The sequence below is a fragment of the Siniperca chuatsi genome, linkage group LG7, assembly GCF_020085105.1.
Source record: "Siniperca chuatsi isolate FFG_IHB_CAS linkage group LG7, ASM2008510v1, whole genome shotgun sequence".
Lineage (NCBI taxonomy): Eukaryota > Metazoa > Chordata > Actinopteri > Centrarchiformes > Sinipercidae > Siniperca > Siniperca chuatsi.
Genome location: NC_058048.1, coordinates 12,709,552 through 12,733,706, shown reverse-complemented (window position 1 = coordinate 12,733,706; position 24,155 = coordinate 12,709,552). Strand labels below are relative to the sequence as shown.

At 42.3% G+C, this 24,155-nt stretch overlaps 1 protein-coding gene across 12 annotated transcripts in view; it reads right to left on the bottom strand.

The window, feature by feature from the left end:
- The window catches only part of mecom (MDS1 and EVI1 complex locus), a 132,574-nt gene extending 113,677 nt beyond the window's left edge, over positions 1–18,897 (bottom strand). For 4 of the 12 annotated variants that reach the window (XM_044202418.1, XM_044202425.1, XM_044202420.1 and 1 more), the window contains exon 1: positions 18,421–18,888. In XM_044202418.1, the coding sequence (XP_044058353.1) occupies positions 18,421–18,457 (37 nt within the window). In that variant the 5' untranslated portion in view covers positions 18,458–18,888. Of the gene's footprint in view, positions 1–18,420 lie in introns of all 12 variants that reach the window. The other 8 variants (XM_044202423.1, XM_044202427.1, XM_044202416.1 and 5 more) reach the window with 5 other exon arrangements.
- Between the last annotated feature and the right edge of the window lie 5,258 nt (positions 18,898–24,155).

Below are 24,155 nucleotides of genomic sequence, written 5' to 3'. Positions count from 1 at the left end.
CATGACTAGACCTCACGCAAAATAACACTGATTTTCTTTGTTAAAAATAAATACACATATACAGTGTGAGTCACTTTTTCACATAGCGGGTCATGTTATGACATGAAATTGTACATATTATACTCATAATGCTGACCAAGGAACTTACAGTTTTTCTTATACAGACCATGATAATGTAAGCACACACACACACACACACACACACACACACACACACACACACACACACACACACACACACACACACACACACACACACACACACACACACACACACACACAGAGGCCGCAGGGCTTAGCTAACCCTCCCAGCCTGGCCGGCCCTCAGCCCTGAATGCAAGCAGCACTTAAACTTTCCCCTTTTCAAACAGCAGAGCACAAAGAGAGGACCACATCAGTGGCCTGCTGATCATCCCCACAGACGGCTGATCGTGGACAACAGGCAGGTCCCTGGGCGAGTCCTCACATAATGTCCTGTCCCCATGTCCCCCCCATCATGCTAGCACTGGGTTCAGGCCCGTATGCCGCGTATTCGGCACTCCCTCTCATGTGAGACTAGATAAATGACAGTTCTTTCGAGAGAGGCAGTTTGAAGGAGTGGGAGCGGTTGGGGCGAGGGGTGGGGTAGGGGGGCCTGGTGCTGCAGCTGTCCCACTGGCCATGTCCACCCCCTGAATCCCCTAACCACCCACCACCACCACCAACACACACCCCCAGCAGCAGGTTTCTCCCTACAGAGGAAAAAAAAAAAAAAAAACACGCTTCATTACGTCCTCTCTCCCCAGAGCAGCTAGGGGCCTTTCAGTGCAGATAAGCCTCTTAGACATGAAGTAGCGCTCAGAGCAGCATTTGAGTGACAGCAGGAAGGTTTAGCCATTCAGTGGACAATGCTCACATTCTCTGGCTTTAATCTAGGAGGCGGACAATGATCTGTTTTTTAAGGCCTCATCTCCTCTGCTTTTCCCACAGCAGTAGGTGACTGGCACAAGGAAGAGAAAAAGAGACAGAGCAGGCCGAGGGCCGGGCCGGGAGAGCACGCTGCTATCTCCCAAGGCCTCATGTTTCCTTGACACTCCAGACTGAGGTGGGACAAGAGGGAGCAAGGTGTGTGTGTGTGTGTGTGTGGGGGCGCAAAGTCGACGGAAGGCAAAGCGCATCAGTCACACACATACACACACACATGTATGGGCACAAACAATCACTCGGTGATGGTTGAGTGCGTCTGTGTGACAGACAAGCAGGTGAGAGGCCTGGTGGTGACGTGGCTTAGTGTAGAGCTTTGTCATTCTTATCTGCTCTGACCACTGACATCCATCCCTCCTCAGCCATTGTGTGTGTTTCTATGATGTATTTATACAAACTCTAATGCACGGGCAACTGGGGAAAAAAGAAGCTAGACAGTGTGAAAAGATATCCAAACAAATTCATTTGTTTTGATTTCATGATACAATGTAACCTCTGCGAACTTCTGGACCAGACAGATCCATACTCATCATGTTACAATTTGTGTGTGTGTGTGTGTATACGCAGTACATATACATAGAGAGAGAGAGCAATATCGCCAATGTCAGCTTTCAAAAAGAACAAGATAAGACTGAAATCTACGTATCATTTATACATACTATAAAAAGAGAATTTAGAGACACAGTATGCATTTTTTGCAGGGCACTAACATTAACTATTATTATCCATGAGGTGTCTACATTTATTGCTATTTTTTAGCCTTTTATCTGATGGAAAAGCAGATCTATCCAAGGAAGAGAATGTAAGTACATTTTCAGGGCCAAAATGAACAAATAAAACAAGTAGGGACTACACAGTGTTAATTTGCCAAAGAGCTAGGTGGATTATTTTAGAATCACCTCACACTTCAGACTGGTTTGTTTTGCTCCGTAGAGAGTATAAACATCCACACCTCATCTACAATAAACAGACACTGTGTACTACTGAGAGAGAGGGAGAAGCTAAGCTGGAGCCACTCAAATACAGAGTGTGTGTGTGTGTGTGTGTGTGTGTGTGTGTGTGTGTGTGTGTGTGTGTGTGTGTGTGAGAGAGAGAGAGAACAGGAGGCCAACATACGGAAACATGTCCTTCAAGAGACATGGCCGTAAAACCTCTTCAGTGTTTGACTGAAGTGTCAATCACTGGGCTACTTATTACTCTAACTGGATTATTACTACAGTTTAGCTCTCAGTATGCCTCTCTGTTTCTAAACATGGCAGTGCCAGTAACTCTAGCTGGTAACTGTGTTAAGAAGGAAAATAAAAGGAGAAAGAAAAATGAGTCTTAGTAAAAGTGTATGAGCTGCTGAAATAGCATTTGGAAGTATTTTTAATGTACATAAAACATAAACTGTGCCATATACATTTTGTAAGTGATGTGGTCACTTTTAAAACTATTTAATAGTATGGCAAAAAAAGTAAAAGTATGGTAAGCTAAAAGTCTATCTAAACAATAAAAAACCTGACAATGTAACGTAAACCAGTATTTAACTGACAAAAGAAAAAAGGTGCTAGCTGCAGTGTGTTGAGATGGAGAGTGGCAGCAAGCACACAAAACAGCCCAGAGACGTGGATGAACTTTGGCCTACACTAAACACCTCCATATTTGCCTGTATACCCCTCAATTCTGACATCCCATTACTATATCTATATCTATATGTCTGTCTTTCTCTTTTATACACATGTTTCTCCTGTTGAACGAAATCTTACTGAGGAATGCTAAAACAGCCCGGTATGGATTTGACAACCATACATTTTTCAGATTACACAGTGGGGTTTTGAGTTGATGTTACAGGACGTTGGGTTAAGGATCGCAAGTCTGAATTCAGGTGAGAACATCACTTAAAATTTAGCAGTAAGACAATATGAATGTCCATGCAGGCAAACTCACACCTACACACACACACACACACACACACACACACACACACACACACACACACACACACACACACACACACACACACACACACAGACGCAAATCCTCAACAGCCATTCGGCATGTCCTCAGCACCTCACCCTTACTTGCCTCCCCTCTCTTACAACTTTACTCCCATTAATCTCACACACCTCATCACAGTCCCGGCACTTCAACCCTAAAGATCTCATATCCTCCACACACCTTTACCTCCTTTCTGGGCTCAGCCACAGCTCTGAAATCCCACAACTAATAACTCCCTTGCATGTTCTGTACCACTGGACTTGTTAACAATTCCACCTGCCACTAACTACGGCACTTCTCAAAATCCAAAGTTTTGTCCTTTTTGAGACACAGAAAGACAAACCTTTGTTGTCTTTTTCTTATTTATGCCTTTCTTATTTCTTTTTCTGTCATATTATATGCACATTTATATTCTCTTTTCATGTAAGGTGTGCTGAGACACCTGGTGTGTGATTGTGCATCATAAACACTAACATGACTTGACAAGGAGATACAGAAAACCACATGTTAACAGCGCGCACAGACATGCAAGAAACAGACACTGCCATCCAGGAATTAGCAGATCAAACAGCAGACATTTGGCATAAGAGGATCTGCTTCATGCCTAAAATGTAAATGTAAATATAAATAGAAAAGAAGCAACGTGAAAGAGGGAAGAAAGACACAGTCAAGCAGTGAGATAGACATATCAGAAGACAGACTAAAAGACAGATTGGGCAATTAGGCAAACATACGGAGACATATCATTCCATAACACAGAGAGACTGACATGGCGGCGATTGAAACAATGGGTCCCTTCACTATACTACTAAGTGTTTATGTCCCATGTCAGTCTGCATCACAAGTGTCCCCTTGACTGCTCCCTGCTGACGCCCCAACACACACACACACACTTACACAGAGACACACACACAGACACCACCCCGACCTCCAAGGCTGAACATGAACATGCACACACACTCCTGCTTTGCTTCTTGTCACATGTCAGCGTATCATGTCCCATGCAGGCACACAGTTTCAACACTGTGTGTGTGTGTGTTGAGAGGGGGAGAGAGAGAGAGAGAGAGAGAGAGAGAGAGAGAGAGAGTGTGTGTGTGTGTATGTGTGTGTGCATGTGAGGAAGAGGATGAATGGGCTTCTGTTGGACTGTTCCTAATGACTTTATTTAGAGATGTTGTGTTTAACATCAGGAAACACCAGTCATGTATGCCGCCAGCACCATCTGTGGTGAGGGCAGTGTGAGACTTATAGGCCCTCGTCCTCAAAGCTCAATTCAACCCCCCAAACCCTCCCCACCTAACCACAGTTTCCCATCTTCTGACTGGGCTACATTGATCTGGTTAACAGGTATGGGGTGGAGTAGAGCAGGCCAACAGAGATGAAGAAGAGGTCTTTCTGTCTTGCCCTTCAACCCTTCTAACACTCTATCACTCCTTCTCTCTTCTCTTATTTCCTCCTAAAATCACATCAGTCTTCTTCATTATCTTGCTTTTTCTATACCCCTTGTTCCCCCTCTTCCTCTCCTCTTCCTCTCCTCATTTCCCTCCCCCTGCTTTCTGATACCGGTGCATAAAACACCAAAAGTTTTCACTGGAGCTGGGTAATGAGGCAGACCTTTGACCTTGCCTTGATGACTTCCATACCTGTGCATGTGCAAGAATACATGTGGTTGTGTGTATGTGTGTGTCTGCAGCTGGCGGCTGACAGCGACATGACTAATGAGGGCTTGGGACAGAAATAATAGGTGGGAATTATAACACAAAAAGGGTACAAGCGCAAAGGAAAAGGAAGAACAAATGACAGAGCAATGGGCAGGAGGAGAGGAAGATAAAGGAAAGAAAACAAACAAAGAAAGAAAGACTAAGATTTAGAGAAGGGTTTAAATTATTTGAAAACAATAGCCCAGGCAACAAAGGGGCCACAGACATGAAGTTTGCAATGTTTCTCTCTCTCACACACACAACAACAACAACTCAAGAAAAAGTTGCATTGAGGATCAGGGTTTCACACTACTGACGCTGCTTCTGTGGTATGAAAGAGTGAACAAGAGGTTATGATGGGTTCACTATTGACTCACTAAAGGGTTAGTTAAAGTCACTGTTGTACACTTATAGTTACTGTAACCCTGCTATAGAAGATACTGGTGGAAACATATTATGTTCAGCAATAAATTCTGCATTTCTCTGTTGTACAGATGCTTAAACATTACTAAACATTGTTGCATTAACCATTCATAATGACATGGAACAAAAGAAATCTTTTTTACCCTTACCATCCCACATGTTCATCTCCAGTGTAAAAAGAGCATTGCAGCTACCTCTTTCAATAACATGTAAAGCAACAACACATATAATTATACTCTTGTATGTATGACATGGTTTAACAATGATGTGTAAAAAGAATAGATGCAGTCAACCAGTTAGGTGTTTGAATGGGGTTATTCCATAACTATGTGAAGCAGTACAAATTAGGCCAAGTACCGATCTACACCTGTATAAAATGTATATTGTGGTCGAAATGACAAATCTTCTCAGTGAAAAAATAATCACAGAGAAGTTTCTCAAATCAGAAGGCTTAGAAAGAAAGCCAATCTAAGACACTCGATTGCAGCGGAAATCAGACGTTGTGAAGTACACCCTGGACAGCACATTTGGGTGTCTGGCAAAACCAGCCTGCAACTGTCACACTCGGGGTCAAAGGTCATCATGTGTAGACAGAACAGAACTTCCTAATTATACATGATAAATGTAATCACACACAGGAAGCATTTCTCTCCACAATTTACTGGCTTAACCTTGTCAGATGTGCCAAGCTGGCGAGGAAATTAGAGGCAAAAAGGTGCCTGAGCATCATATCTGAAACATTAGTGTTTTGTTATACTTTCCAGCATGGACATAAAAATACAGGCAAGAACTGTTAATTCCACACTAACCAAAGTTTTTTGTATGGAGCTTTGTGAGCTTAATAAATCAGGAATACCATTAATAAGGACCAGAGAAACCAGAGAAAACTTTTCCATCAGGCTGCGTGTTGTGATAATGATACTATCTGATCTCTTCAGTGAACCCTATACTCCTGCTGGATCAGATCAGTGCCCATAATGGCTGACTGCAGCCAGAGGGTCTCGACCCACTGACACAAAACATGGCGCCAAGACAGAAGCGAGACAGATGGACAAATAGACAGATAGACATTCAGACAGACATCCTGTCTCGAACCACAAATAGATACAACAATTAAGTCAGGTCTGGTCATTTTCATTTCACTGACCTTCGCCCCTTACCTCCTACACATGTAAGGAGACAAATTACTACTGCAGTTGGGTTCGGCCAACAACTCCAATGCAGGAGAACATGCGGTGTGAAGGCTGGGACAGCGGACATAAATCATACCTGTATTTGATCTGTGGGGCTCTGGGCTGGCTGATGATGTGACAGCTAGCATGCACCCTATGTCTCTGAACCTTTCAGGGGCTGAAATGGGTCACTTGTTTTGCAGGGCCAGCCGTATTTTCAGTGGTGTGTAAATCTGGGGACAACTGTGGTGAATTTCTTTGAACAATCACAAAATAACCCAAGTTTGAACGGTTCTCTTATCAATAAAGTCCTATGACAACAAGACTGTAGCTACAATATTGCTTGGTTTACCACTAGAAGCTAGAAAGAAGTGAAAAGTCACACAAAAACAAAAATATGCAAAAGATTGTCATACATTATATATGTTAAAAATAAACATGATGTATCTAGTAATGTCTCAAGACGCAGTGAACGTGAATAATGGGTTAGTGGTGGCTGTATGTGAAATCTGCCATTCACAGTTGTGATTATATAGCTACAGAGAAAGTCTAGATTATGAAGCAGATATTACCTTGGTAATTGTCTCTGCTTTGCTTGTAAGCAAGGCATTGCTTTTCTTGTTATTCGTTCTAAAGACCTAGCACATCTGGTGCAAGCTCTGGGATGAAAGACTAGCTTTGTCAGTAGTGGATTTTGGCACCATACACTGCAACAGTTTCAGCTAGTTGTCAAATCAAGCATGTTCTTGTCACAAAGAAACAGAATCCTGCTGACCCTATGGATCCCTCTACAGAAAGTCTTATACCTCAGTCAAACAGCCATGTTTTCCTATTTTCATCGGCTTTCATGTTACCAGTGCTTTTGCCTGCTTGCTACAGTTTTATACAGTACGTTCCATGTCAAAGGCATACAATGTATATGTCATTGGCTGTGCAGCAGTAGCACTTTACAAGTCATGTGCACTGTGCACACATACAAAAATGCTTATTCCACAAAAACATTAACAAAATTATACAGCATCATTCTCTGATGTCCCATAAGACATTACTATGTTACATCAGGAAGTGCCCTTCAAAGTTTCCACCATTGTAATTGTACAGTTCAGATCCAGACTTTGTTTTCTGCCTTTCAGAGCCAGTTTTAAAACCCCAGAGGTGGCTAGTCTCCATCCAGGCTAGGTGAAATCAGAATTGCATTAACACCCAAAGAGCATTTCATCAGAGCCAGCCGGGCCCTCGTGGTCCAGGACACCTGTAATAGAGTTTCCCTTCTCACAGACGCAAAAACATTTTAACTCCTATCGTATGGAAGGTTTACCTGCTCCTGCCTGGAAGCTGCTTCAACTGATCAAATCAGGCCAAACAAATTGCATTTGTTGAGAGAAGGATCAAATGCTAGCGCACACATAAAACATATTAGCAGCTTGATCTACACAGAATACCCTTGGCATAGTGGTAGTATTGGATTAACAAAGTAACATAGAAAAAGAGAAGAGGATGTGTAGAAATCCAAACTGACTCCTTTCCTTTGCTGCTCTGCTCCTCTGCGCACTGAGAAATTAGCACAATCGTATGCAAGTGAGGAAGTAGATGGGGGGGAAACACTTCCATGCAAAAAGATGTATTGGATTACTGTAAATTCAACTAAAGTGTTCCTGTATGCCAATCTCAACATTGAAATACATGGTAGTTTAGGATGAAGAGATATCATTAATCTTCTAAACTACCACACCCTTGGATAACAGACAACTTTTGAAGCCTTTCTCAAATTCATCTAAAAATAATTGTAGAACAAATCAACACTTATGTCCATTATTCTTACTATGAAATACATGACAACTATCAAATTCAAACATTTGGTAATGGGAAAAAAAGAGATATTTTCCCTGTTTGTTATTAAAATAAACATAGACAGAGATGTCTGGGATGAACTGGTGTGTGAAACTCAGGGGAGAGAGAGTATGGGAGAGAGAGGAAGAGAGAGACTAAGGGGCCTGAATGTCTGACAGACAGGCAGGCAGATGGACAGGAACTTGGCATTAGGGAATATGATTCTGCCAGAGAGTGATCCATAAAGACTGGAGGAGGTCGAAGGGCACACTCTCTATAATGACTCATCATCACTCAGTGGTGTCCACGCTGGGATGGCCTGCGTGTGTGTGTGTGTATGTATGTGTCTGAGAGAGAGGGCCAGTGGATCTGCTGAGAGATAGTGTAGGATAAACTACCAGTTCTGCTATTCTAGGCCTCTGGGGAGAAAGGAGAGATCTCCCTGTTGTTTTATCAGAGCCCTGGCCAAATACTGTCACCCACAATGTCAATTAAATGTCAACATAAAAAAAAAAAGTTTGAGGAAAAACATGGGTGAGAAGGTGAAAATGACATTCACTGGGTTATGAAATATGATAAATGTCGTAAAGCGTATGGAATTCCTTCTGTTAGAGGGAGACTGTGTTTGACTTCTCGGGGCTGGGTAAACACCACTGGACGGACCTCGCCATGGCAGCTGTTCCCGTGGTAACATGGTGGGCAGCGGAGGCGGGGCCACAGGGGAGTTGTGGCGTTTTCATGAACTGACTTTTTTTAATTCACAGCCAGTCATTACTTTTACTACAGCGGAGCCCGAACTGACCACTAAAAGGGCGGCGCAGACTGCCAACACCTTGTATATGGAATTCATAAAACAATAGCTCACACTAAATTCCCCTGCTGCATTCTCAATCAAGCTGCTAAGGCAATGACTGTGTCTGTGTACATTTATGTGTGTGCACATGCAAGGGGCCATATTTTTAGTTGTGCAGCATCAGATGAATATCTCCATTTCTTGGCAGCTGACAGCCTGTTTGTCATCCACTCCACAACCAAGAACTGACCTTCAGCAGCATAAATACCTTTCTCCTGCTGTACCTCTCCTCTCCTCTCCCCTCCCTGCATCCCTACATCTCCATTGCCTCTCTCACCCTCTATCTTTCTCAACCCTACCTCCCTCTACTTCTCCCTCAGTTTTTGCACTCTCCCCTTCTACAGCCTTTGTCATTGATCGCTGATGCGATTGGCTGCCTCCATGCTCAGTAATGACCTGCCCTGGTAACCAGCCGGCTGCTCCGCTCGGCCCCTCGTAGATTGAACTGTCAGATGGCAGCGATTAATGGCTGGGCAGAGAGACACAGACTCACACCTGCAATGTCCCACCCTGCACTGCCCTGCCAATGCGCTGTCCCATCCCAGCTCAGCCTACACAGGTACATGTCTATGTATGTACTGTATGTGAGTGTGTTGTGTCCAAAGGATGGATAAATATTCAAACACATGTGGGTGCGTGTGTTTATGGGTGCATATAAATCTTTACTTTCATACATGTATTACTGCCCCTGAGGGTATGCATGCATTTTACCCTGCCGCAGTGGCTGATGGGAAGATATGGTGAGAGGGTGTGTCAGAGGGGCTAAAAAGACAGGAGAAAGGATAAGAAAAAATTCGACCAATACAAATAATGATGAAAATGTCGAATCTTACACAAATGACTATCAAAAAATGTATGAAGTACAAAACGAACGAACGAAAAGTAGAAAAAGTTGTCAATTCTGCCAAATCAGAAAATAACTGAACTAACCACAGTTTGCTCCACTACTTAAATGACAGCATGTAATCATTATTTGTCTGCAGTGCTATACTTTGTTGCCCCCTGCTCTTCTTTATTACTATATTAGTTATGATTGCACCAGTAATCATTCACTTATTCTACTGTTCGCACTTGAGTTACTCTGTGCTAGAGAATCAGAATAAATGCCTAAAATGCTAACATATGTTATTTCCTCGAACAGACATGAGTGGGGTGTTTGGTCTGGTCTCGCTCTGTCTGTCTGTCTGTTGAGCCAAGCGCTGCAGGCCCACGCGGCTGTCCCGTGTTGTACTTGGCTGGCCGTCTGCTAACTGTCAGCGCAGTATCTCCTTACACTGATGAATGGGAAGTTTCCAGACCTTTCCCAAAGCTTTCATTCCCTTGTTCCAACGCTTCATCCAGAGGAATGGCCGAGAAAACATGGGCTCCTCCGCCTGCCCACCAGCCTCCCTCAAGGGGAACGCCAACGCCGAGACGGGCAGGGAGGCTAAATTTAAAATGCTCCCTTCAAAGGGGGAGAAAGAGAGATGGAGCGATGGAATGAGAGAGGGCGGGAGATAAAGAGTGAGAGAGATATAGACAAAACACAGTAAAAGAAAGACAAATGAGAAACACAAGAAATGTGGTGGGAGAGAAACAGAAAGAAACTGAGGGAGAAAAAAGAGAGAGAGAAGATGGAAGGAGCATAATCCCCTGAACAGTGAACATGTGAATATCAGGCCAGTAGGGGTTTGGCGTGTTGTGTGAAACGGAGATAAAATCGATTAGCTTGTCCACTGACCCAGTGAGCAGCGGGGCCCCCCATTGCCCCAGTCCTGCCACAGCCCTGACAGAGACGTCCAGGCCCCGAAGCCCCTAGGGGTCCCTTCTGGACACTGAGTTGAACAAAGTGGTGCCCTCCTGTCAAACTAAAGCCCTCAAGCACCAGCAAAACAACAAACCATGCTGCAATGCTTCACTGCTCTCTGATTCCACAGGAGACAGAAAAGATGTAGTGTGGGCTGCTGAAAGAGGACACTGCGTAAGAGCTGGTGCTCAAAAGACAGAACTAAGGTACTTACTTTAAGGAAAATATAGTCAGTTAATTAAGAATTTCAGCCAAATAAAATCAACTCAGTATTTTGAGAATCAAAGCTATATTAGTCATTTCTGTTTGGCTCTTTTATTAAAGTGTTTTAAACCATAGTTCTCTAACCCTATGTCTCATAAAACAATGACTTGGGAATAAAAGCTTAAGTTAACAGTTAATAGAAGCTGTTGGCTGCTAGTAGTTATTAAGGTTTTACAAAATGCTTCACAAGGCAGTAAAAACACGAGTTTGATTCCCAGCACACATATATCATTGTTTACCCACTTTGATATTTTTGTCTCTTAAAACTCTTGGAGAAACTGAGACCCTCTTCTAATTTGAGGAGGATTACCTGCTCATTCTAGCATATAGGGAAGCTTGATTTCTGAAAACCACCTCTACCACTCACCGCTTCCTGTCATCCAATTAAAAACAAATTTTTAGAGATGCCACCAATATGTTATTGATATAATAATTCCAGAAATTCCCAAGTATTTCTTAGAAAATTTTAAAAGGCCTGGCCCGGCCTGACAAAAGTCCACCTGTTGACAGGCCCTGAAACCTCTCCCTATCGTTTTATCGCCTTGTTTTCCTCACATGATTTCCTCAGTCAGATCACTGGGTGAGGAGCACCTCTTTGATTCTTGGCTCATTGTAGTGTATTTGACCCTGGAGGTCACACAGTGGAAAGAAGTGGATGTGTCACCACTAAGCTCTTCTCCGTGTTAGAATAATATTTCTATGGTGCATTTAGGATGCTAACGCTAATCAAAACAGGACATCCTGAGGAGGGCCGTGCTCTCTCTTCCCTGGCCCCGCTTACCGACCGCTTTATGTTTTTGTGTTTGTGGAGGAGCGACAATCCCAGGAAGCTGCGAGAAGGGTTCATCAAAGCTCCGAGCAGGGGGCCCCGGCTGCAGGATCGCTGGAATGCGGCGTGGAAAGGAATCTCTACTGTCCTATTGTTCCCTTGTTTCCTCGGTCTCATCCCATGCCGGCACGTCCAGTTCACTTACAGGTAAGCAGCGCTAATCAGCCCCGCATTCCTTTCCACGGCTGCATTCTTTCCTCTACTGCGACCCTGGCTGACCAACAACACTCGTGTACACACTGAAGGTGCACGGCTAATACATACACACACATACCCAGAGAGGAAGTCATCAACACAGATCTCTGAGGACAGGGACATGATGTTTGCTTTTTCCCAGACATGGGATTGGGAGTGGAACAGTGAGGTGATCACAATATGCTTGACGATGTCTCAATCCATCAACAAGAACAACAATACAATAAGAAAATTTGGTTCACCTAGCATAAAACATTTCTACAAACTTTTGTATTTGGAAGTCCTCTGTGTAAAAATGTTTCACAAAACAACAGGAGTGCTGTGAGAACTACCACCCAAAAAATGCAATATGTTTTTTTCAACCTTTAAGTTTATCAACCTTACTGTCCTCGCCTTTAATAATGAATTCACAGCTCGTCATGACTTTTCCTCCTTGTGTCTCTCACTGTAACCATCACTGTTTCAGCAGTGCAACACAGGCAAGACAGCTGCTATCAGATCCAATCAGGTGAACGTCGTGCAGCGCAAACTTCATCAGGAAGGCCCCAGCTTTGATCACTTCTCCCCTCATCTCTCCCGTCCTGCGGGGGCGAGAGGTCACTGCTTAATGAGCTACGGGGTGGAGAGTGGGGGGCTTGTTGTGGCCGAGATAAAAGGTGTACAGGAATCACACACACATAAACGTACACACCTGACCACTCAGCTCTGTCCTGTCCTCCTATTTCAGCTACAGATGGGCATGATGCCCCATTTCGCCCCCTGTTAATGAGAAATGACTTTCCTCCTCTCCGCCCCTCCCTCCATCACTCCTTCCATCCCTCGGGCCAACCTGCTCCACCCAGGGAGATCCCCGAGCAGTACTGGAACACACTGTTATCACCACATTCACAAAGCGATTGTTGGGTAATTCCTGTTTATAGTTATGTGCTCCCTCCAGTGTGTAAGAGTGAAAAAAAGCACTGTTCTCTCTGTCAGCCCTCAATGACAGTGATTAAAAAGAATGTCCACAAGCAAACACAAGCCACTTTAGCAAACCTGCCAGTACAAACATATTCACCATTAATTCAAAAGAACTTTGGTGATGTCCAAAATGAGCTAAAGGGTCATTAAACTACGGGCAACTGGGATGAAATTGATAAATCCATTTTCTTTAAAATGATCATACTGCAGACTGTAAACATAACATCATGCCTGCAGTCTAGAGTAAAGTGCAGCACACAGATTGGCAGCTAGAAAAAAAGTAATATCAAGCCTCTTGTTTAGTCTTCGTCCCCATAAAAGCACTCAACAATGTAGTAAAGTGACTTCGGGTAGTTAGCTGATGTGAGACATAAGGCCAGAGTGTCGGGCCCTGTTTCTACCACCTGCTTCAGGTAATTGATTGGAGTATAAAATGACTGAGTTTCTTTAATTAGCTAACAGACATCTCTTCTCAAAGCACGCCAGGGAGTGCTAACTTCACGCCGTCTTATTAATAGCCCGGGCGAACCGCACCATCAGCAATCTGTTGACATTGTAACTCCTCAGACATCATAACGACACACAAATCAGTTTGATGTCTGGGTAAACTTTTCAACTCAGCAAAATGCCATTTATCTCAGACCAATTTGTGATGGGAAAATGGCGGCATGTCACACATTTGACAACTGCGCTGTATACTCTGCAGAGCGCCTTTGTTTTGTGCATACGCACTAAAATCCACACGTACACACTCAGCTCGTCCAAATAAGTACATACACACATGCTCACCTCCCCTCCAAACACACACACAAGCACAATCTATAAAAATATGCTTAGCTTGGGACTGCGCTGTTGATAATGACCTCAGCCTTGGCACCGTACTGGGCCAGACCAGACTGCCGACAGACTGGAGGCTTTTGTGTGGACTCCCTATCTCTAACTCCATGACCTTTAGGGGGGAGAAGAAAGCAGAAATGCCTTTTTTTATTTAGAAGGGGTAAGGCTCGCTCATTGTTCTGTGTTGGTACGGTTTCCCTGTGGTAAACACACAGCGGTTCCCAGGCTTGACAAGTTGCTGCACACCCTCCTCCCACCCTCCCTCCCTCCATCTATCCCTTGGTGTTCCCACACTGCCTTGTCTGGGTCGCTGCACCAATACCCCCCCAACAACAACAACAACACACACACACACAAACAACATACTAATATCACCACCTCACACATAAGCGCAAACACACAATGACAGCTACACACTTTCACTTTTTCACCTGCCACCAGGGCAGCATTCAAAAACGAATGCTTGTCTGTGTGCTTTTATGTATTATGAAATTCCTCACATACATGATGGACTGAGATGGAGGAGAGCAGGGAGTGCAGATGGAAAAGAGGGAGTAGAGACGGGAGAGAAGCCCCTGGGGCAGGGCAGCTGTGTCGGGCCCTGAGAGGGGACCCATGACGAGGCCTGGAAGCTCCCTAGTTGTTTGGGACAGGGGCCATCCTTCAAGCGGGTGACAACAGTGCATAAACAAACCACTAACCTCATCAGCTCTCTGTTTACAGCCCTGAGACCGAGTCCTGGACGACTCATTAACATCAGAGACCTTCCAAAAGAGCCATTTTCTGAGAGAGGGGGGAGCTTCTCCCATCGTAAGAGAGGAGGAAAGTGGACGACATGTCAGACAGATGGGGGCGTTGATAGATGAGAGGGCCTGGGTCACAGTCAACCTACCTCCCCACCACCCCAACCCCAAACCCAACACACACACACACACACACAGACAGACAGACACACACTTGTACCTCATAACACAACTAATACACCCGCAAAGGCTGCATGTGTGAGCATATGTGTCTGCGATATGCTTTACACCTGGTTTACAAGCATTCAGCAGCTTTCCTATTGTAAGCCCTATTATCAGCTACAACAAGCAGAAATGCTGCAACTTGTTCATAAATGTGCATGTTCACTGTTTTACTCGTCTATAGACCGATCACGTAATTGTTACACATCCATGACTTTGAAGTAAGTGTCAGAGACCTTTAACACCAAGTATTTCATGCGACTTCAAGTTTAAGGGGGTATTTCAGACACAAAATTCCGTCTAAAGCAAACACATACACACACAAAAATAAGGCATCACATTATTTATTAAAATAAATAACAAAAAATATTTTAAAAAGTGATCCTGCTGAAGGTGTTAAACCCTTTATGTTTCCCACCCCCAATACAAGAAGTACTTGACTTAAGTGATCTGTGCTATTCTGGTTTTAAGATGTGCCTAATACCATTGACTGATGTGGTAGTAGGCTACGAATTCATCTGAATTCACTTGATTCAAAGAAAATAAAACATCATTAGATAAATTGCCTATATGGTAATTCATTTGCATTAGAAAACAAGTTCAAAGCAACGATTAACATAACCTTAAGAAAACAGAGAGGAGTAACCTCTGCCTGGGCCCCAATGATTCTTGACCCAGGCCATTACTGAAGGAGATATGGGACATTTGTTTACGGAGCTTTGGCACCAAGCGGAGCGCAGGCAAAGAGCACCGCTCGGGACAACAAGGGCTGTTTAATGGGGTCTCTATTTCACTTTCCTCGCGCCGGCCCGCTCCCTCTCACCTTTTAAATGGGCCGATCTATTAACCGTTTTAATGAGCTCCGCCAGACAAACGCGAGATGCACGGCCCATTGCACAATGTGAGGAGGACGACGCACTTCTCAGCTCCGGAGAGGAGAGGCGCTGACAGACACCGAGGCCCTCTCTCTCTCTCTCTCTCCTCTCACTGACGCACGCACGCACAGATTCTCGCGTGCCAATCAGGGGTTTCAATTTGTAAGATATGCATTTAATAAATGATATGAGCTACATATTTTGTATTTTGGAGACAGGCGGATCAACGAGTTATGGCTGACAAAATATTGTGGTAAATGTGAAAAATGATTATCAAATGCGCAAGTATGTGCCTTGGGACACAAACTGGATTTGAATGCTCCATTGCCACTTGTTAAGCTTCCAAGTCATTTTCATGGAACTTTCCCTTTAGGTCTATATTTTTTTTACACGGTGTTAAAAAAAACCCAAAACAGAATTAAGATTTACATGCTAGAGGTCTGTAAATCACAATATCACTCTAGGTGGGTTATGTGAGATTAATCGCCATTGTAATTATTACTAACAAATTATCAAAGACCTCTAAACACATTATAATCAAGAGGTTTTTATTGAGACACAAATATGCTAAGTGCACCTTTAATTAGGCCTACACCAAGCCAGTTTGGATCATCAAAACCCCCATCCTCCATCTTTCTGTAGCCCACAATTCACCACGGGGTGCGGCCTGCACGCCTTGGCTGTACTTAGTTGGGAAGCAAAAGCGAGTTTTTGTGGCGCACCGCATTACATCTGGACGTGCGGACTAATCAGTCAACCGCCATCAATCACTCTTACGTTTACCACCTCTCCATCACCTCCTCTATTACATCCACCCCCTTTTTTATCACACGACTGTTCTGCAGGGAGGCCCCCGTACATGCCCGTTTTAACACGACTTCTCCGGACAGGCGGGGGGCACACACTGAACGCATTTACCAGCCGGGCTCTTATGAGGGTTCTGGGAATTTAAATATTCACTGTTGACACTGTGCAGACCTGGCTGGGGGCCAGAGCGGGCCCGCTCCTCCGGGGACCCAGAACCCCCCCATTCCGACTTAAAACATAGAAATCTTCGTCTTCCATCTCGAGAATAATAATCGTTAAATAAACAAGGAATTATCCCTCCTATATTCTAAGAATGGCTTTAATGGTTTTCAAGTACGAAAAATTGATGCAGTTATTGCTCGTTCCGTTTTGTGTGCGTTTCTATACGCAGCAATAAAAGCTCTATTCTAAAACTAACTTTCACAGTCAAGAGAGACGCGGAGTGTGTGTGTGTGTGTGCGCGCGCGCGCGCACTATTTCCTTATGCGTGCCACAATATTTTCTAAACAATCGACAGAATCACAATAAAGTAGTTCTATACATTCATACCTGCTATGTTTATTAAACTTCATCAGGATGTCTGTTTTAGCCTATGCTGGCCTCCCGTGAAGTAAACTAATTAGTAATTAGTAAACAGCAACTTGCTTTTCACTGACCTCATGTAACTTCTCCAAAAGCTCCTGCTTATTGGCGTTTACTGTCCAGATCATTTTAGACATATGTTGCTGCTATTACACCATGTTGTTTTATTTTGTTATATTTGCATGCAAAAATACAGGTAGTCCATGTGCAGAATGTAAACACTGGCCACTGAACTGACTGAAACTCTCACTCTCATGAAAATCGTCTAAAATTTCTGCAAGCACCAAAATATTGCAGGCCTGGGCCATTGCTCTGTTGCCTTTCTGGTTTTGACCTCCCTGCCTAATTTCTTCCAAAAACATGTGCAATACAATTCTAGATTAATGGTGTGCGTTTTACAGTTAGAACCCTTAACAATTAAAACAAAGTCAAAACTCAAATCAAAGTCCACACAGCAAAAATACACGCAAAACACTAATAAAACAGCTTCAGAAAAAAATAATAGAATTCTTAATAATTTATTGTAGCAAATCAATGCATGAATAGCCATATCAATCATCTCCCTGCATAAATTCTTATAGTTGATTGCGTCCAAGGAATTAAATTAAATCGATTTAATGACAAGCGTTTCCATATTATACTTAATTTAATCAAACTCACTGAATATTAAAGTATTTATTTTATCCTAAATGAATTTTGTTAACATGGGAAGAAGGCTGCCTCCCGCAATAATCAAATTACATGGAGTCTTACGTCTGTAAACTATAACATTCGTGCATGAAAAGAATTAAAACATCAAAGTCTGAATTAGTTTTTTTCAGAGTGCCATATAATTTAACAATCAACACACACTACGCATTAATAAGAGCTCGGAATGAACTGCATGACACAGAGTTACAATCTAGATCCGCTTCCTTGAAACGTTCACCGCGCCTGTCTAAATCCTCGTTTTCTCCGTTTTTCTCTCCATCAACCTGCCTTTTCCAAGCTGCTCCCAGCAAACTGAAGTGACCAGCAGCCCGCAGCAGCAGTGTGCAGCAATTGCAATACAACTGCCGATGCACGGGACATGGGACTTTAACCTACAATACATTACAGCACACTACAGCGCCCACTACATGCAACGAGCAATTCCAATACTGAAGCGGACGCCCTGCAGAAAGTTCCTCCATCGCGCCCTAAACTTTAAAGTTTACACTCTTCTTGTGAAGGCGTGTTTTTTCTTCGCGACAGTATCATCGTTTTGTCACTCTGAACAGGTCAAAGTGAGGATTATGGTTTTCTGGTGGAAATTAAATCGTTACAGAAACTATTGATACACGCAGTGATAACAGCGACAGTCTAGGTACATAAGATGGCATGTTTCAAAAGGAAAAAAAGAAAGGGATGTTGCACCTACTCGTGGCCAGTTTCCGTGCCCTGCCTTTGGACCTCATGGTGCCAGTCTCTCGGCGTGGGTTTGTTTGGATTTTTTCTTGGATCTTTTTTCCTCCTTTTTGTTTTTTCTCTGTCCTTTTTCTCTGGGTTTCTCAATCCAAACGCGCTATCTCTCCAGCATTGTCAGTCTGGACACCTTCGCACATGCGCACAGCCCGAAATCTGCCGGCAGCAAGTGCCAGAAAAAGTTTGGGACGATTTATCACTTTGATATTAACCTGATCTGGTCAAGATGTGTGCATCGTGGACATCTCCTTTCGTGTCGGAGTTTCAAACGATCACTGAGGGAGAAAGCGGGGCACACTGCAAAAAATATCCAACGCTGCTGTTGTAGCCCTAGATTCAGTCGTGTTGTTTATTTAACACACGAGGAAACTTTGTAATTGAGATGCGCCCGCCAGTGCAGTTTTGACTTGTTTCAGGATTTATCTCGAAACAGGAGCCATTTATCCTGAAATAAGGCAGGAAAAGGGCAACAAAATGAGCCAGATTGAATACAACTCTTCTAACAAGTTAAAATCAAGTTCATCTCCCCCGACACAGAAGGGATATGTCACTCTTATTAAAGATAAGAAAAGTTTTTGAGACAGAGCTCTAAATGAAATGCTTTCATAAGATGGATATTTTCTGCAGTGCAGTCAGCACCCCGGACCTACAGGGCGCAGAGCACATTAATTATAACGATCCTGATTCTCAATCCTTACTGCACACCTTTTCTCTTTAAATTAAGTCACATTAATCAATGTCTACTTAAATGGCCAATGCTGGATATAGTCATTAAAGATTTTATATATTTTAATTGTGTTTTGACCATTATACCGAGCACTGGAAAATGAATGAAACACTTCCCCCCTCCCTCTCCCGCTTGGGCACCCGACTGACAGCTCTAATATGAGAGTGCCCAGGTTTCTCTCTCTCTGTGCTGACAATTATTAATATGTTAAGTGCTTAGTATTAATGCCTGTTTGAGACGTTTCTGTTGCAGTGCGTAAATTTCATCACTTGGTAATTGCTGAAGGCTCGAAAAGGATGTTTTAACTTGGAAGGAGAACGGCTCTATCAAGAGAGAAAAGGGGAAAAAAAAGAGAGACTTCGTCTCAGTCGGTGGAATAATGTTTGAATCAACTTCGTTTGGCTCAGGACTTTAAGAAAAAGGCCACGCTCATAAATGCATGCCATCCAGCTACTAAAAGTCAATAAAATCACTGCATGTCTGCGGCTATCACATACACGTTTTATATTTAGATACTGAGTCATATATCAGCAAAACAGAGTGCCAGCCAGATACAAAAACAGCACATCATGATTTGTTAGATTCGCACTGATATCATAAAGATGTAGCCCATGTGTCCCCAAATAGAGACAGCGTATAATTAAAGTAATTGGCAATTAATTCGATCCGGATGAGATCATGCTGACCTTGCGCATGAACTCTTTAAAGGCTTGCGAACTCGAGCTATCGATTCCAAAGTGCGCTGAAACTGATTGAAGTCGTGACATCATGCCATGTCATGGGAAAAAATCATCTTAGGGCTGACCAAAACCAAAGCGTGCCATATGGTTATATATATATATATATATATATATATATATATATGTGTGTGTGTGTGTGTGTGTGTTCGTTCGACTTATTCCCAAAGGCGTTTTCTCATCAAATGTACATGTTTTAAAGATGTAGCCTAGTTCCATGCCCAAAACTAGACTAAACTAAACTGGGTCATCTCTGAATGGCTATTCTTCATTTAAACTTTATTGTGGTTGTACCTCACTCTACCTCTACTGTAATGACATAAATGGTGCTATTAAGTGGGTTGCGCCTATACACCGAGCCTGAAAGGTGGCGCGCCGCGCGCACGCACGAGGTGAGAGAGAGAGAGAGAGAGAGAGAGAGAGAGAGAGAGAGAGAGGCGGCGCGCTCAATTAGCCTAAATGGAAACAGTTTTCATTCACCGCAATAATTCACTCCTCTCTTCTCTTGTCTCTTCTCCCTTCTGAAGCACTTTCGCAATACATATTTTATTATGATAGCTGAACCCGGTGGCAGGGCGGAGCGGCGCAGATATCCCCACAGCCCCGTGGACTGTAATTATTAGAAATTAATTGGGTTCGAGACCCCCGCGGTTGCGAGTATAAGCTAAAAGATTGCCTCACTTCTTTTACTTTGCGTTGAATTCACATACAAATAGGCCTAGCAGTTAACAAACGGGTCTAATTAAATATTGTTTAAAGCGATGAAAACTTCATTCACACAAACAGCTTTTGGTACATTTTACTGTATTACAGTAGTAGCGTATTCAGCTATTAAGGGGTTAAACAAATAACATGATCTGTATTGCGGGCTGCCGAGGCAGACTAAAAGTGAAAAGGGAGCCTCCGGCACGAGGAAATTACCAGCGCCCGCGTGACCTTTGAGCAAGGTAATCAATCAAGTGATCAACAGGGATATTTATCACTGCTTTGGCCAACCAAACCTCTGATAGAAACTAAATAAAAATGTAAAATTAGGATATTGATATTCTGGGATGTTGTTAGCCCAAAATGAAGCCTATTAAAAACAACAGACATCAACTATTTCATTTAATCTTTCTTTTAAGGTACATAATAAAATAATAACAATAGGCTTAATAATAATAATAATAAATACTGTTTTATTATTAAATGCGTTTTTAAATAAAATATTAAATCATAAAATCTGTTTAGTCTACAAAGTCTACATAAGCATAAACATACAGACATACAACTACTAATAAAAAAAATAGAAAACAGCCATATTTCAACACTGTAGGCCCACATTTTGAAATGTTAGGAACATGTGTTCAGTCAGGGCTTTATTTTTATTTCATCTATTTCTCACACCTATCTAGTGAATATAATGCTGCAATGACTTGCTGCTCTTCTTGATTTTTGTTACAGCGTAGTGTTAAAAAATGCAAAGATTTATTTGGCCCAGTGCATGATGCCCCTGTGTGGAGAATTATCGACCCAATCAAACGCAGTGAAAGCTTCCGATGCACAGCTAATGCAATGAAATAATACCCTGACGGAGAAAATAGTCCCTCCTCACTGGGAAAAGAGTTGATATTCTCCCCAATTAAAATAAAAAAGAACTTTTAAAGCAGACAAGAGTAAAAGTTGAGGTATTTCAAACAACCAGTTTGACTCAACATCCACGTTTTTAAATTTCTTTCATTAGATGTATTTTTTTTGACAGCAGTTAAATCAAAAATGAGGGCGACTCCAAGTGAATATTGGATAAAATCATCCTTAGACACCTGGTCAGTTTCAAGGTGAGGATGTCCTAAAAACCAATCCAAAAAAAAAAAAAAAGCATCGGTATAACAATACTTGCAGGTTGAACACATACATTTTACATACACAAGATTTCGACAATGTAAACATGTAAAAAAGCGTGAGACAATCTAAAGAAAAATCAGGTCTAGCCTACATGCCTGATAAAATCTTGTATTATTTAAGATGTTTTGATATAAAGTTACATCATGTAATCCAATATTTATTCTAGACGACTATAATGTATGTGGGTTTATATTTCGTTAAAACAATGTTACGCTCATGTTCTAATGAAGACTGAATTATTATAAAAAAAAAAAATACCAATGCATTTGTTTAGCAGAAATATAGCATATCCGGATGAAAATTGACATAATTATATATTCCCAAAACACTGGCTATGTGTACGAAGAGGATAATATTTGTATTGTATTTGTGTGGCAATCGAATAAGAAGACGCAAATTAACTAGGCCTATAATTTACCAAAAATTAAGTCACAAAACCATTTAAACTAATTTTATTTACATGTTTTCAAAATAATAAAATCAGAAATGTACAAGGAACATGAAGCACCAAGACCACAAAACGCGATATGGTTCTGTATCAGTGCTTGCTCTCCTGCTTATTCCGTGACGCTGAGTCAGTGTGAAAAACGACATTGTTGTTGAAAATTCTTTATACTGTGCCGCCCTCTAGTGGATAATATTTCGCAGTGTTTGAGATGTACAGGTGAGGAAATAGTTGATGATTTACTGTCATGCAGCATTCAAACGTCAGTCCTATCAAAAATGTATAAATAAATAAATAGATAAATAAATCAATTTTCTGGGAAATCCTGCAGCTGCATTGTAAATCCCGATGTCGGGACTGTATGATCAGTGGAGGAAAAATAGGTGGAACTGATTGTGGGTTTCATCATTTACAGACTTGGTATGGATCAAGCAGAAGGTAACATTTGAGGGATTAATGACCTGGCCTGGCTCGTACTGAAACAAAGTGCATTTTAACTACCGCTTCTGGACTCAGCATCTAGCATGGGAGACAGATTACGATGCGCTCCTGAGACAATTTGTGGAAGTAGTATTGATAGGGCTGGTGTCAGCCATGGACATATTTATCTGCTTGATGAGAGGGTCTTACTTACACACATATACATCTCAAGATATAAACTCATCCTCATTAATTTCAACTGATGTTCCCCTTGTACCAGTCCCGTCAACAGAGAGATGTGACATGTAATCAATGGGACAGTCGATCAGGTTTATTTATCTCTGTTTCCAGTAACAGCAGACAGTGGAATCCTTGTCAAGTTCCCGGTTGCAAGGCAATTAAGGGAACATACAGATGGATGGGAGGCTTAGGACACAGAGAGACAACCAGTCAATAACCTGGATAGTGCCTGCAGTTGACTGTGTACATCACTGTTCCTTTGAACTTGAGACAGGAAATCAAAATTGCTTTGTATGAACATTTTCAGTATAGCTATTGACTTAAGAGCTGAAACAGTTAGTCAATAATCAATATGCCTTTATCATGTAAGACAGGAAAAGCACAGGTGTAAATAATAAAATTAATGATGATGGCTGAATTCCTTTTAGCTGCTTCAGTTTCAGGGTCCTGGTGTTGTGCATGCTGGCTCACTGTCATGGCTTACTGGGCCACTTGAATAGAACAGAGCCATCGTTAAAATTATTAGTAACACCTGTGCTTTTCCTACTTTGACAAGCTCACAGTGACAAATTAGTTGATCCACAGAAAATGAATCGACAAACGATGAACCGTCACAGTCAATTATCAAGCAAAAACGCTGAAGATTCTCTAGTTTCAGCTTCTCAAATGTGACAATTTGCTGCTTTTCTCTGTTTTATATCAATGTACCCATAGATGTTTCATTTATAATGTTATAAAGCTTCATTAACTTTAACATTGTAAATGAAACATCTATGGGTTTTAGACCGTTGGTCTGACAAAACAAGCAATTTTATTATGTCACTTTGGGCTTTGGAAAATTGGGACCCTGTATTTTTCCCAACTTTGTGATGTTTAATAGAATTAAATGAACACATTTAATCAAAAAATAATCCACAGATTAAGAATAATGAAAATAATTGTCAGTTATAGCACTAATTGGCTTCATAAATTCAGAGGTTGCCCAAGATGCAAGTTAATCTCTATCACTCTCTATGCCAATCAAGTTAGTACCGGACTCCTGATATTTCTGCAACACGGGCACCCCTCTCTCCAAAACACCGAGAGGAAGCCGAGAGTGAAACACCAAGCGCACACTGTCCCACATAAGCGGAGACTATCATGGTCTTCCCTCAAACGTATCCCAGAGAAAAGGCTGAGCCCAATAAAATGTTCTCCAGAAACTCTGCCTAGCCAGCAGTCGCTTTTGAAGTGACAGG